General features: G+C 33.9%; 1 protein-coding gene across 50 annotated transcripts in view; it reads left to right on the top strand.

Moving 5' to 3' along the window:
- PAM (peptidylglycine alpha-amidating monooxygenase) overlaps positions 1 to 12,791 on the top strand; it is a 123,469-nt gene that overhangs the window by 97,437 nt on the left and 13,241 nt on the right. For 17 of the 50 annotated variants that reach the window (XM_086868642.1, XM_086868631.1, XM_086868619.1 and 14 more), the window contains 2 exons: positions 1,223 to 1,495; positions 6,255 to 6,384. In XM_086868642.1, coding sequence (XP_086724768.1) covers positions 1,223 to 1,495; positions 6,255 to 6,384 — 403 coding nt within the window. Of the gene's footprint in view, positions 1 to 1,222; positions 1,529 to 6,254; positions 6,385 to 12,791 lie in introns of all 50 variants that reach the window. The other 33 variants (XM_086868650.1, XM_086868654.1, XM_086868643.1 and 30 more) reach the window with 2 other exon arrangements.

Here is a 12,791-nt window from a genome sequence, read left to right as displayed (position 1 = left end):
ATAACATGACAGATCCTCTAAGGATCATTTTCAAAAGACTTTATTTCCTCTGTCCCAGGCTGCAAATGATGATTTCTGGTTCCAAACGAGTTTTCTTGGTTTTTGATTTTTTGTTTGTTGTGGAGGTGTGGTGGTGTTTGTGTCCTTGTTTATTTCTTTGATTTGTATGAAAGCTTCATTATTTATAGTTTTACTTTTCTAAAAAACGTCCTATATAGCCTGTCATAAAATAATACAATTTTTTAATTATAAGTGTTTTGTTTTTGAAATAAAAGGATACTACTTGCAGTAACAAAGCACACTGAATGTCTCTTTCCACTCAAATGATGTAGTGGTATTTGATAGAAATGATAATAGTTTCAGGCAGCCAAGATACTTGGTTAGTAAATTCTGATTTCATGGGGTTTTTTTTGCTTTGAGCTATTTTTCTGAAGTATACTGAAATGTTTGTTGAATGCCTAAGAAAGTTACAGTGCATTGCTAGCAAGCACATAGAGAAGATAGTTGTCCCTTCACTGACAGATGATATCATGACTAAGGAGTGTTACTGTTTGGAGTAAAAGGAGTAGAACCCAAACTGAATATGTAAAAGCAAATTTAATGGATCATGTCTTTTTTCTGCAGTGGATTTTATGGAATCCGTTTTCAAATGGGAAATTCAGTTTTCTTACAGCTTTATCTTCTTATACAATGACAGACTTCAAAGAAATATGTTTTTAAAAGTATCATGATTGTCTATTACTGTCTTTGTAAGTGAAAAATTTTATAAAACTATAGATTCTTTCCCTCTTTGTTTCATGAAAATATGATAATTCTGCAGTAGCCTGGAAAGTCCAGATAATTCCATCATAAATATTCTTTTACTGAAAAATGCACACTTTTTCCTTTCCCTTTTGCTTTCATTCTCCCTTTCTCTTTTTGTCTTGTTTGTTGTTCCCAAAAACATCTCTCCAGAGGTGATGATGTTTTGATGCCAGTGTCAGGTAAAAGTGAGCATCTATGTGTAATTTAAAGTTGGTAATGATTTGACTTTATGTTTTTGTACTAGAAACCTGGCTCCTTCAGTTCCTGAGGGTGAAACCATTCCTCTTTGTTACTTTTGTCAATAACTGTTTGAATAACTTTGTTTCATTATACCTCACTGAAGCCTTCTAAAACGACTCAATCTGTTATAATTGGTTTATTTTCTCGTTTACTCTTATCTTTTCTCTTTTCTGTACAGGTGATTTCTATTCACTCCTTTCTAAGCTGCTAGGAGAAAGGGAAGATGTTGTGCATGTGCATAAGCATAACCCTACAGAAAAAGCAGAATCGGATCTTGTAGCAGAGATTGCTAATGTAGTCCAAAAGAAGGATCTTGCCAGAGATATCGCAAATCATGATGAGAGGGGCAATACTATTCTTGTCAGAGACAGAATTCAGAAATTTCACACACTAGAGTCTACCTTGAGGCCTCGAGAGAACAGATATTTCTTTTTACAACAGTCTAAGCATGGTGAGGGAAACTGGGAAAAAGAACATAAAGGAGGTGGGTTGGGGTTAATTTTATGCAATGAAATGCAATGTAAAAGCTGTGATCCACATTAGCAAAATCTGAAGGGAATTTCAGTGGAGGCATAGAAGTATTTTACATGATGTTCTTCCTAACATTGCAATGTTCTCCCTCTAATTTTGAGGTATTTCACTGGGGTTCTTTTCCCCTCAACACCAGTACTTTCTGAACAGGGCAGTATTGTTTTCTACACTTAAGACTTTTACTTAATGATTTTGTATCAGTTATGCTAAAACAAGGATGTAGTAGTCACAGGAAGTGAAGAATTTAATACAAGTAACTACTGTAAAATGGTCATTGGAATAATCAATACATAATACATACGTCAATACATAATACATTTTATGAGTATGCTGATTATCTTGATCGATCAGATACACAATTTTATAAAATTTATTGCTGTAATTCTATCAGATATTTTTCTCTCATTCAGAAAGAGTGGTAGGTAATCCCAAAAAATTCTTCAGAAGTAAAATTTTCTGCATATTGATTTCAAATTGGGCTTGATTCTCCAAACATTCTTGTACAAACTGTTTTGTTGTGCTAGAAACAGAATTTATTCCCTTCAGGTTTCTATGACAGCAGAAACCATGGAATTACAGTGTTTGTTTTACTTGCATTTTGGTCTCTGTGATATTGATTGTCCCTTAGCCTTACTTGCTAATGTGGAAAGCCAAATAATGCAGCATGTGATGAGTATCTCATAAAAGAAGCTGATATGTATGCATGAAAGCCATCTGTAGCCATAAGCTGTAGCCACACATGCCAGCTTTTATGTTGCAACCACCCAGATTGATGCTTCCAAGTACTTTCATACACATATATGTATAATCCATCAACCATTTGATTTTTTTTTTTCTGCTCATAATGTTAACATGTATTGTCTCTGGTTATATGAGGTTCTATAACAGTGTTCTATAACAGGTTCTATAACAGTGTTCAACACACCAAAATCCTGGGTTTGTATTTAAAAGAAAACCAAAGATGAGGCCTTTCCAGTTTTACATTGTGCGATCCAGCTAAATAAGAGCCTGTCAAATTGTTGGCACAGGGCCAAAAAAATAGGTGGCATGTTACTATGTGCCTGATATATGTGTAAATCATAAATAATTCCATAATCCTCACTGGAAATAAATGTTTAGGAAAGTAATGTGGATATAATTTCTGCAAAAGCAGTTTGTTCAGTTTAGACTAATAGTGTGTGGTGTGTATGAGGCAAAGAAGAAAATTCCTTTCTGTTTTCACTGATCCAGAGGAGGGAATGTCAGTGAGCTGAATAAATGGCTTAGTTTGACATCCCTTGTAGCATGAATTCTAACTACAGGAAGTATTTGCTTGGATATGTCAATAGCCATATATTCATTTGGAGAGAATTTGTTGGTGGAGGACAAATTAATAAATGAACTTTCAAATGATGCAGTTTTGAGATACAGGAAAAAAGAAAATGGACATTTTCTTAGTTAGCATTTTTGGGGGTGTTTTTTTATGTTTGTAATACCTTTAACTACAGGAATTCTTGACCTGCAGAAGCTGTCAGTACCATCTTTTGGCAGAAGAACTTCTGTAGCAAAAAAAATCTTTAGGCATATATTTTGTTTCTTTTTAGGAAAGTAGTTACATATTTAAAACAAAATCTTCCATAAGTGAGTTTTTCTCCTCAGGGGAAGAAGTAAAATTGTCTTGATTTAACAAAACATTTATTGTCTTTGTAAAAAAAAATATTCTCTTTGTAAAAAAATTTGTATTGACTTGAAAAATTCTGTTTTCTCAGGACAAAACTTTGCTGTTAAATTAATTTCATTTAACTGTTCAAAAATCACTGGTATTAAATTTTTTTAATATTTTTAGTTTTTACAAATATTCCAATTTTTAACATGTAATTGGCCTGAAATAGCAAGTGGGTAATACAGTTACAGTAAGTAAAGTTGTTATAAATGTTCAAACTTTGTACTACTGCTCTTCCTGTGCTGTTGTTAGTTTCTTACCCTAGAGTGGTCACTAATCGGTCAGGTTGATTTATATCACTACAGCTAGTACAATTGTACCCTCTAAATATGTCAAAGAGTGTAATTTTCCAATTTTCAGAGCTCTGCTGTGCAGTGCTTAATTAAATTTGTCAAGATTTGAATGAGTGCTCTGATGTTAGGGAGTAAATGCAACATTAGTTGAAGTTAGCAAAGTTAAAAGCTAGAATGATCTTCCAGGAAATTCAGGACAGTAAATTGCAATTGTGTCAATAAATAAGGCTTTCATCTTTCATTTGTTTAGAGACTTAATTGCATATTCTAAATCTAGGTAATTCATTCTTTATTTTCTTTTTTTTTAAATGAAAAGAACAACTTCAAGTTGAAAGGTAGATCTGGTACGTAGTTTAGAGATCTTCTACAACAAAACTGGTTATCTTGTTTTTTCTAAGTAATTATAAATTACTTCAATGGAGAAAATAATTTTCATTAGTCTCATACAAAACTGTTCTACGGTTCTTGTAGGGAAATAGTAATAAGTCTTAGTAATAAGATAAATGAAGCCTAAATTTAATGAGTTTTGTAAAAACTTGTTGCCTTGAGATAAACCTGTATAAAGGACTTTCAGAATGGACTTTCAAAGGAAAAATAAAATACAATACTAATTAACCAATTTTGGAAAAATGTGATAAAATCTAAAGATTTTATTGAGGCTGGAGCTCTTGTGATTAGATTGTATTTCACTGTACATTCATTTTACTGTTTTGATCTATCATAAATCTTCTATTCCTTTAAGTATAAACATTTTCTATTTTATAGTATGTCTTCTGAGAGAGTAAATAGAGGTAAAAATTTAGTGTTCCTATGTTTAGCCTTTTATTTTTTCTAGCTTTTTTAAAAGCGCTCAGAGGCCTCTATCACATGAAACATAGACAAGCTTTCTGGAATTTAACATAAAGTGATACGGGATGAGCAAGTGGGCAAGTAGACACTCAATTTCCATTCTTTTATTCCCTCCAAAATCCAAACATCTGTGAATATACCTGGCACTACACCTGCTATGATCAACTCAACTGTACAGAATCATGAATATGTATCTTTTTTTCATTATTTTTAACAGCTTTTCCTTTAGCTTGCAGTTTTTGTTCAGCTAAAATTTCTACAGAGCAGGATATCTTGTTTTAGAAGGTTCTGATTACTATGCTGGGTACACTGCAGTTGCTGATAGATTTCTTTTAGCTCACCTATTCTAACTATGAGATTGCAGTCCAGACAGATAAAACATCTCTTAGTCTGCAGCAGATTTTCAGCACTGGTTTTGTATTTCTCTTGGATAGGTTGAAGAGAATGATTTTCCCTCCACTGCATTTCTGTTGTTACTCCTCAGACTACATCTCTTCCAAGTGAAATGCAAGGGGAGGGTATCAGGACAGATGGGTTGTACAGGTGGATTACAGATTTTGTACATTGTTTCCCATTCATTTTGGCTTTCACTGGAAAATCACTTCCAGGTGAAGGTGAATGCTTTCATACTCCTTGGGTGGTGTGTTCTGAGGTCTGTGATCTGCCTTCTTTCAAAGCAGCATGCCCTGGCACTTCGTGAATTTGGGTATCTGTTTCACCTGCCTAGATGGTACCCTGGCAATTGGTGTTCAGGATCACAGCAGAACTCACAAACTTTGGGTGAACTGAAAGTTGCTAAGTAAAGCATGGTTGCTTTCAAACATACTGACTATCAGTGAAGTGGCTCTGGTTTCACATAACTTGAAACAAATTGCTTCTTATTCACCATCAGTTTGGCTGTGTATGCCTACATGCAGATTATGCATTGTGGAAATACCTGAATTATGCTCAACAAATTAATTTCTGAAAGGAAGCAGTGGTGGATTTCCTAACATGCAGAATGAATTTTATAGTTTTTCTTTTATTTTTTCAGAATTAGTGATATCTCTTCTGCCATTGCATTTTTATTGTTGGTATTCTAGATCATCTGTCTCATAGTATACTATAAGAGCAACTTCTTGCAAATAGTATTTAAGCAGGTGATCTGTGAGAAATTAATTCTTGCAGTCAACTCTGCAATTTTTCATATATTGAACAGTTCGTGCTTTTTATCCTCATCAGTCTGCTTTTACAAAAGAGATATTGAAGAGACCATATTTTTATCTTTTTCACGTTAAGTTTAAGACAAGTACAAGAAGTCTTTTCTTTGTGTTAGAAGTTTTAATAGAAAAGAAACCACATGATTTACCTTCCACATATTTAATTTACTGATTCAAAGTATTTATTATGCATTTTTTTAATAAAACACTGTTAGTTAATATTTAGATTTGTCTGCTGATTTGAGTTGTATATTTTTGTAATCTTCCAGTGTAGAAAGTATTTACAGAGCTTCTAAAACTTCTAGAGTCTGTATACATGTATTCTTTCAAGATGGAATAGAACGGAGTCAAAAGCAGTTAGATAGAATGGAGTCAAAAGCAGTTTTGACATATCTGTCAAATATATCTATACATAGCAGGTTCCCAGTGCTTTTACATGCTTTACTATATTAAAACTATGCTTGGAATTAAATTGCAATGCATTGAATGAAAATACTGCATGTAAGAAAATTTCCATGTAATTCCCAATAGTCTGTACCAAATGCAAATTAACCATATTTGGATTTTTTAATGAATATGCTACATTATTATCTGATTTATTTATTTGTTTGTTTGTTTGTTTATTTATTTGGTCAGATTTCCACATAGAAGAGGCTATGGAGTGGCCTGTCTTAGACCTCAAACTAGGCCAAGTTTCTGGGTTGGCTCTGGACCCTGAAGATAACCTAGTTGTCTTCCACAGAGGTGATCGTGTTTGGGATGAAAAGTAAGTAGAGAGTCTTGCCGAATGGTGAGGTAAAAGGTTGAATTCATGTGTGCTGTTTATATACCTTCTCAAGGAAAGACAGATTGAAATCCTTTTTCAATTTAGAAATTCAGTTCTTGGGCTGAAACTGCCTTTCAGAGACTCAGAATAGAAATGGTGACTGACAATTCAAGATGATGAGTTATTAGATCTTTAGAAGTAAGAATGTTTCTCCAGAGGAAAAGAATATAGTACATTAGGTCCTTAAACTGTATGATCACATTAGTATGACATTCACTGAGATTAATTATCCCAGCTCTCTGTATCTCTTAGCAGGAATAATTAACCTGGGTGCATAATGTTTTAGTTTGGCATTCTACAATTAGTACTTGGGTTTAAGACATGCAAAGCTATGTCCAGTGTATCTTCATTAATTTTTGTGTTTATGTACACTGAATAAAATGGGACTGTTACAAGTTACTCTCTCAAAGCAAACTTTTTCTACTCATTTGGTAAAATTTGTGACATTTAGAATCACTTAAACTAAAAAAAAATCTGAAATTTAGAATAGTAGTCCTAGTATTTGTAAAGTGATGTAGTCAAAGGTATATTATTTTAAGAACAATACATTCCAATAAAGAGTACTATTTTTATTTTTACAGGGTTCTTATGTCTTTGATTTTTAAAATTGTGTATATGTTTATATGGGCACTTTTGAAATTGTAACAGAATACTGGGAGGAAGTAGTACAAGCCTCTAACATGTTATGTGGTACCCTTTTTAAATACACTCTTCTAAAAAAAGGGACCTTTTTTTGTCTTCTTTTTAAGCATCTGTTCTCCATATATATAACTGTAAGATTAAAGGGTAGGGCTGTTATCAAATCCTGATGAATTCATTTTAAGATAACATAATGGCTGAAAAATAGGTGAGGATTCTGAACATCATGATAACAAATTATGCTTAGAATAGTGTTTCATGAAAGAAAGTTATTTAGGTTTGGAGCTGAATAACATCATGCAGCAGATAAGGCAATCATTTATTTCTCATACAGTATTCACATGCATGAGTGGTATCTCCAGCTCAAGTGTATATAAATACAGACTGTAAAATTTGAAAGGATGCATTAAACAACTTGTATTACTCAGACTTCAAGTATTCTGTAAAAGCTGTTTTTTGTCTGTCTACTCATGAACGTAAGTGCAGTTCTTTGTGTTGTTGAATAAAGAATTGTAAGAATATTTTAAAATAGGCTGGTCCTTCTGAAATACATATTTTTGAGTGGCAATTGAAGTATACCAACAGTCCAGAGCACAGAACTTGAGTTTGAGATCCAGCAGTATTGGGAAAGCCTATAGATTTTAAACAAAACAAAAGAAATTAACATTCCCTAAAACAGCACATGTGCATGATTAATCAACCATGTTGAGAGACAGGCAGAACTTTAGCTTCATTATGCTGTGGCAGCAGAAGAGAATTGGAATTGTGATACATTGTCTGGAAATCCATGTATGTGCTACCGGTGTTCAGTAACATTACACGTGGCCTTCCATAAAGATAACTATTCATTAAGTCCTAGTTCTTGAGGGGTTCTGTTTCCAAGTCCTACTTTGTTTATTTTTCTTCTTTTTCTTTTCTTTCTTTTCATTTTTTTCCTTTCTCCTTCTTCTCCTTCTTCTCCTTCTTCTCCTTCTTCTCCTTCTTCTCCTTCTTCTCCTTCTTCTCCTTCTTCTCCTTCTTCTCCTTCTTCTCCTTCTTCTCCTTCTTCTCCTTCTTCTCCTTCTTCTCCTTCTTCTCCTTCTTCTCCTTCTTCTCCTTCTTCTCCTTCTTCTCCTTCTTCTCCTTCTTCTCCTTCTTCTCCTTCTTCTCCTTTTTCTTTTTTTCTTTTTCTTTTTCTTCTTCTTTTTCCTTTTCTTTTTCTTCTTCTTCTTCTTCTTTGTCTTCATCTTCTTTGTCGACGTCTTCTTCTTCGTCTTCTTCTTTGTCTTTGTCGTCTTTGTCTTCTTTGTCATCTTCATCTTCATTGTCTTCTTCATCTTCTTCGTCGTCTTCGTCGTCTTTGTCATCTTCTTCATCTTCTTCTTCGTCTTCTTCATCTTCGTCTTCTTCGTCTTCTTCGTCTTCTTCAGCATAGTTAATCGATGTATAGGAAACCTAATGTGGTTGGGATCCTTAAGTCAGCCAAACTGCAGGACTCTGTAGGTCTTTTATATAGAGTATGGTGATTTTAAAATGTTTTTTGAAAACATACCTGCTGTTAAGCTGTTGTTAGCAACATGTTACTAACATAACATGTTGGCATGGGGAAGAGACACACAGAAATGTACTCACCCAGTCAGCCTTCCCTTTTTATCTTTGGGTACATACATGGGCATTAAGTTTGAAGTCCCTTTCATGCATTGTGGTGAAAAAGGAAGGAGTAATAGGTGTTCTTATTTTTCAAGGAAAAAAATATGGTATTTGGAGGGAGTTTATCATGACAGTTGTATGAGGGAGGCATAAGAAGTTATCAGACTTTTAAGTTAACATTTATTCTTAGCTGCAAAAATACAGTTAATCAAATATTACATTCCTTGCCAAATTGTAAACATGATAAATCAATAGCCTGAAAGACCAGAATTTATCTTCTATTTCAATGCTTCACCAGCTTAGTATAGAAGGAAATTAAACAAAAATAATCTGTGCTGTTAGGCTATGTGCAAATAATTCCAGTAAATTATTAACATATTCCATAAAAACTGGATCCTCATTCAGCTAAATATAGCTGGTTGAATGATCTATGTTGTTGCGAAAAGCAACTTCAGTCTACTTTAGAGCACAAAAGTTATGCAGTGACAAGCCCTGTAATACAGTAGCAGCTTTGCAGTGGCTGTAGCATTCCTTCAGTATACGATTTTTAAAAAATAATCCTCTTAAAGAAGTAATGTTCTTCCACAGCATTGTCTCTTCAGTTTCAGAACAGTCTTTGCTATAAGCAGCATGTGTTGTGTAGAATGAAAAAAAATACGACTATTCAGCTGGCTGAGCAGTGAATCAGCTGGAAGTTATTTTGCATTTTGTGATGAAAAATGTATGGTATTTATCCAATTTATAAAGAACTTACTAGAGAATATCAGTTACATTCTTGTTACTGCATTCTTACCAAGGTAGGCAGGCCGAGCACAGTACCACAATGGTGATGGATATTGATCAAGAATAGACCTCAGGATTGTGCCTTCAGAGGTTATGAGATCAGGTGGTCTGTCTAAATATACTATGTAGCCCACAAGAAGGATATTAGATTTAAGAAGAAATTGTTTGCATTAGTGTGAAATGGGCCAGATGAGAATCAGAAACATAACTGTGAAATTACATTGGAGTCTGAAATGAGAAGTAGTAGATACACATTAAATTTTATTTGTCCTTCAGTATCAAAGTGCAGAACCTATCAGAAAGCCATGTTTTAGAGCAATATAACTAACAACTGTGTTTACTTGTTCTCTTTGTGTGGATTTGGTCTTGATGTTTTTAAACTAGAAGTCAATATTGTTTATGTTATTATTTACCAGTTAAAACAAAGGAAGATTGCCTGAAAATTAATGTCAAACACTGGGAAGAAAAGAGTGACTGTGATTTTGTAGCATTGTAGTCATCCTGGAAAAGAAGTTTGACAGGGAGAAGATTGAATGGAAGATCACTCCCATAAATTCAAGTTCACTAGAATTTCTCTGCTTACCATACAATCTCTTATTTATACTTAAAGCACTTAGTTCCCAGAGGAACTGGGAATAGCAGGAAATACTTAAGTGTCTGGACAGCACCATTACTAAGAACCAAAATCATAACAAGGAAAGCCAATAATTATTTTAAGTAGTCTAGATAGTAAGTTCTGCAGAGATACAATCATGTTTTCTGTAGGGCTTGTTTTGTACAATATCTACTACCACTAAGGTTCTTTTCTGTGGTGATTTGTGTAGATGTTCTGCAATTATCTATGTAGATTAAAAATCTGGTCAGTTCAGTCTGTGCATTGTTGGATGCTCCACTTCTGGTCATCCATAGCTAGAGCAAGCCCTTATGAGTATTAGACTCCTTTTAAAACAAAACTTCAAATCTAAGAGAACTTATCATGGCAGATTACTGTCATGAATGATAAAGAATGTAACAGCACCTGCTGAATCATGTTCAAACAAGAGGGTGCAACACCAGCCTTTGTGTGTCATTACTATTTATCCATTATCTCCCTCTACATGATGACAGAACTCTGGAGAGTTTTAGATACTCTCACCTTCAGCATAACCATTCATAAGTAAAAGGATTACTTACCATGAGACATTATTTCTACCAGAAATTAAATAGTTACAGATAGTTACTAAATGCAGTGGCAGTATATAAATATTGTTTTTTAATCATAGTCTATGCAGAAATTTAAACACATTTTGCATTGTTTTTTTTTGGTTCTATATGAAACCAATATTGTTTTTCCACATTAAAAATTCTAGATATATAAATATTTAATGTTATGGAGATATGAGACTGTTAGAACTGTACAGTATGTTTAATGCTTTATTCATAGCCTTCTCTATGACTACAAAGTATATTCTTGTTTACCAAGTAGCATCAATCATGGCTGGATTTCTCTTGGGATTAACAAATGGATTTAAAAATACAAAGTGGGAGCATGGAGTTGGTCTTGTATTCATGCATTTTTCATTCACATTAAACACCAAAATATTTTACTCTGTTTACCTTCACTAAAAGCTGAACATATGTTTTAACAGGTTAGAGTAATAGCCAGCTTCTCTGTAAGGATACAGATAACTATATTTTTATTTTTTGGAAGCATATGATAATTTCATACCTAGTAAATGTCCTCTGAAAAGTTTATCCTGGTTCTTAATGTATGAAATAGTGACATGTTCAAATGTTTTTTTATGAATATATTCCATGTACCCTGAAAATTGAGTGCAATTTTGTGGGATTAGGAGTAATGTACATAATATCCTATAGTCTTTTGTCAGCACACTGTGAAAAGGATAAGAACCTTTTCAGAACTTTAAGAACCTTCTTAAGAACTGAATCTTGTAGTAGTAAGCTCTGGTAAAATACTGAACTGCATATGAAATAAGAAAAAGCAGAAGACACAAACATGCACTTAGTCTGCCTTAGATGATACAAAGTTTATCTGATCTTACTGGCAGGTATGCCCTGCTGATTACCTTTGTTTTTTTCTTAGGCTACATTGTTGAATTTCTCATTTCTGGGTTGCTACGGCAATGAAATGATTTTTTTTTAAAAAAAATTGAAAAGGGGTTTTTACTTACTTGATTTAGGATTTAATTGTTGCTGTGTTGCTTTGGTGCTCCTTTAGTCTGGAAGTCATAATCTCAGGAGAAAATGCAGACATACAACACTATTAACTTGAAATCATACAGTAGTGTGCTGGAGTCTGAGACACAGGGTGTGTGCTTTTGTCTTTGATGCCCGACTTCAAGATTTAGGAGAACACTGAATTTCATATCACATGAAATTTATGGCTGTGTTTTCATGGTGTTACATGAAAACAACTGTCAAAGTTAGATAGAAAAGCTAAAAGTGTGAGTGTGTAGATTAGAGAGTTTTCTTAAGTCATTGGGTGAAAAAGTTGAAGTTTAAACTAGTTTAGAGAGCAGAAGACAAGATGGAGGATTTAGGGTGTTGTCTCTTCCTTCTTCTTTCTTCTTCTTCTAGAGGTTTTAGGTAGTAGTAAGTGATTAGATAGAGAATGCCACAATGCAACACACAGTTTATAGGTCATTTGAAAAATAATATACGTGTCTATTGTTATTTAGATAAAAGTAGATACAAAGATGAAACAGCCACGTGGTTCAGAGCCATTTTGTGCCATCAGAGCCAAAGTGAGCCAAAGGAGCAGGATGAATTGGACTTGTGCAGAAAGTCTGGAGAGACATGCCAGGTTTTGTGATAACATCTTAATAAACATGAAAAACAAGATCCTAATGAGCTTTAGAATTTTTTTCCTGACCCAGAGAACTGAGATAAACGGAACTCCCCGTTTTATTTTTGTGGGAATCCATGAACCTTTACTCAAACACATAAATCAAATCTTTCTGTTTCATAAAAGGTGGTTACTGCAAGCAACTTTCATGAACCAAGCTCTTCCTTTTTTTTTTCCCATGGACTTGGAAGCTACTCAGTAATTTATATTGACTCTCCATGGTGAAATTCAGGTGTTGATGGGAATGCTTACTCTAGGATTGTACTGTACATCAGAGAAAGCTAGCAGGAAAATGTCACTGAGTGCCATTCTGAAATATCAGTTGTCCTGAAGAACAGGACAGAGAGTGTGTTCCGAAAGAGCTCAGCTCAGAGGAGACTGAGAAATCCAAAAGTGTGAGAAGTGCAGAAGAAATCAAAAAAAGACAAAACGTTTCATAATGTAATAAGGT

Source organism: Cyanistes caeruleus, chromosome Z (genome assembly GCF_971803275.1).
Source record: "Cyanistes caeruleus chromosome Z, bCyaCae1.hap1.1, whole genome shotgun sequence".
Lineage (NCBI taxonomy): Eukaryota > Metazoa > Chordata > Aves > Passeriformes > Paridae > Cyanistes > Cyanistes caeruleus.
The sequence above is the reverse complement of the archived record's forward strand: the minus strand, read 5'-3'. Positions and strand labels throughout refer to the sequence as shown.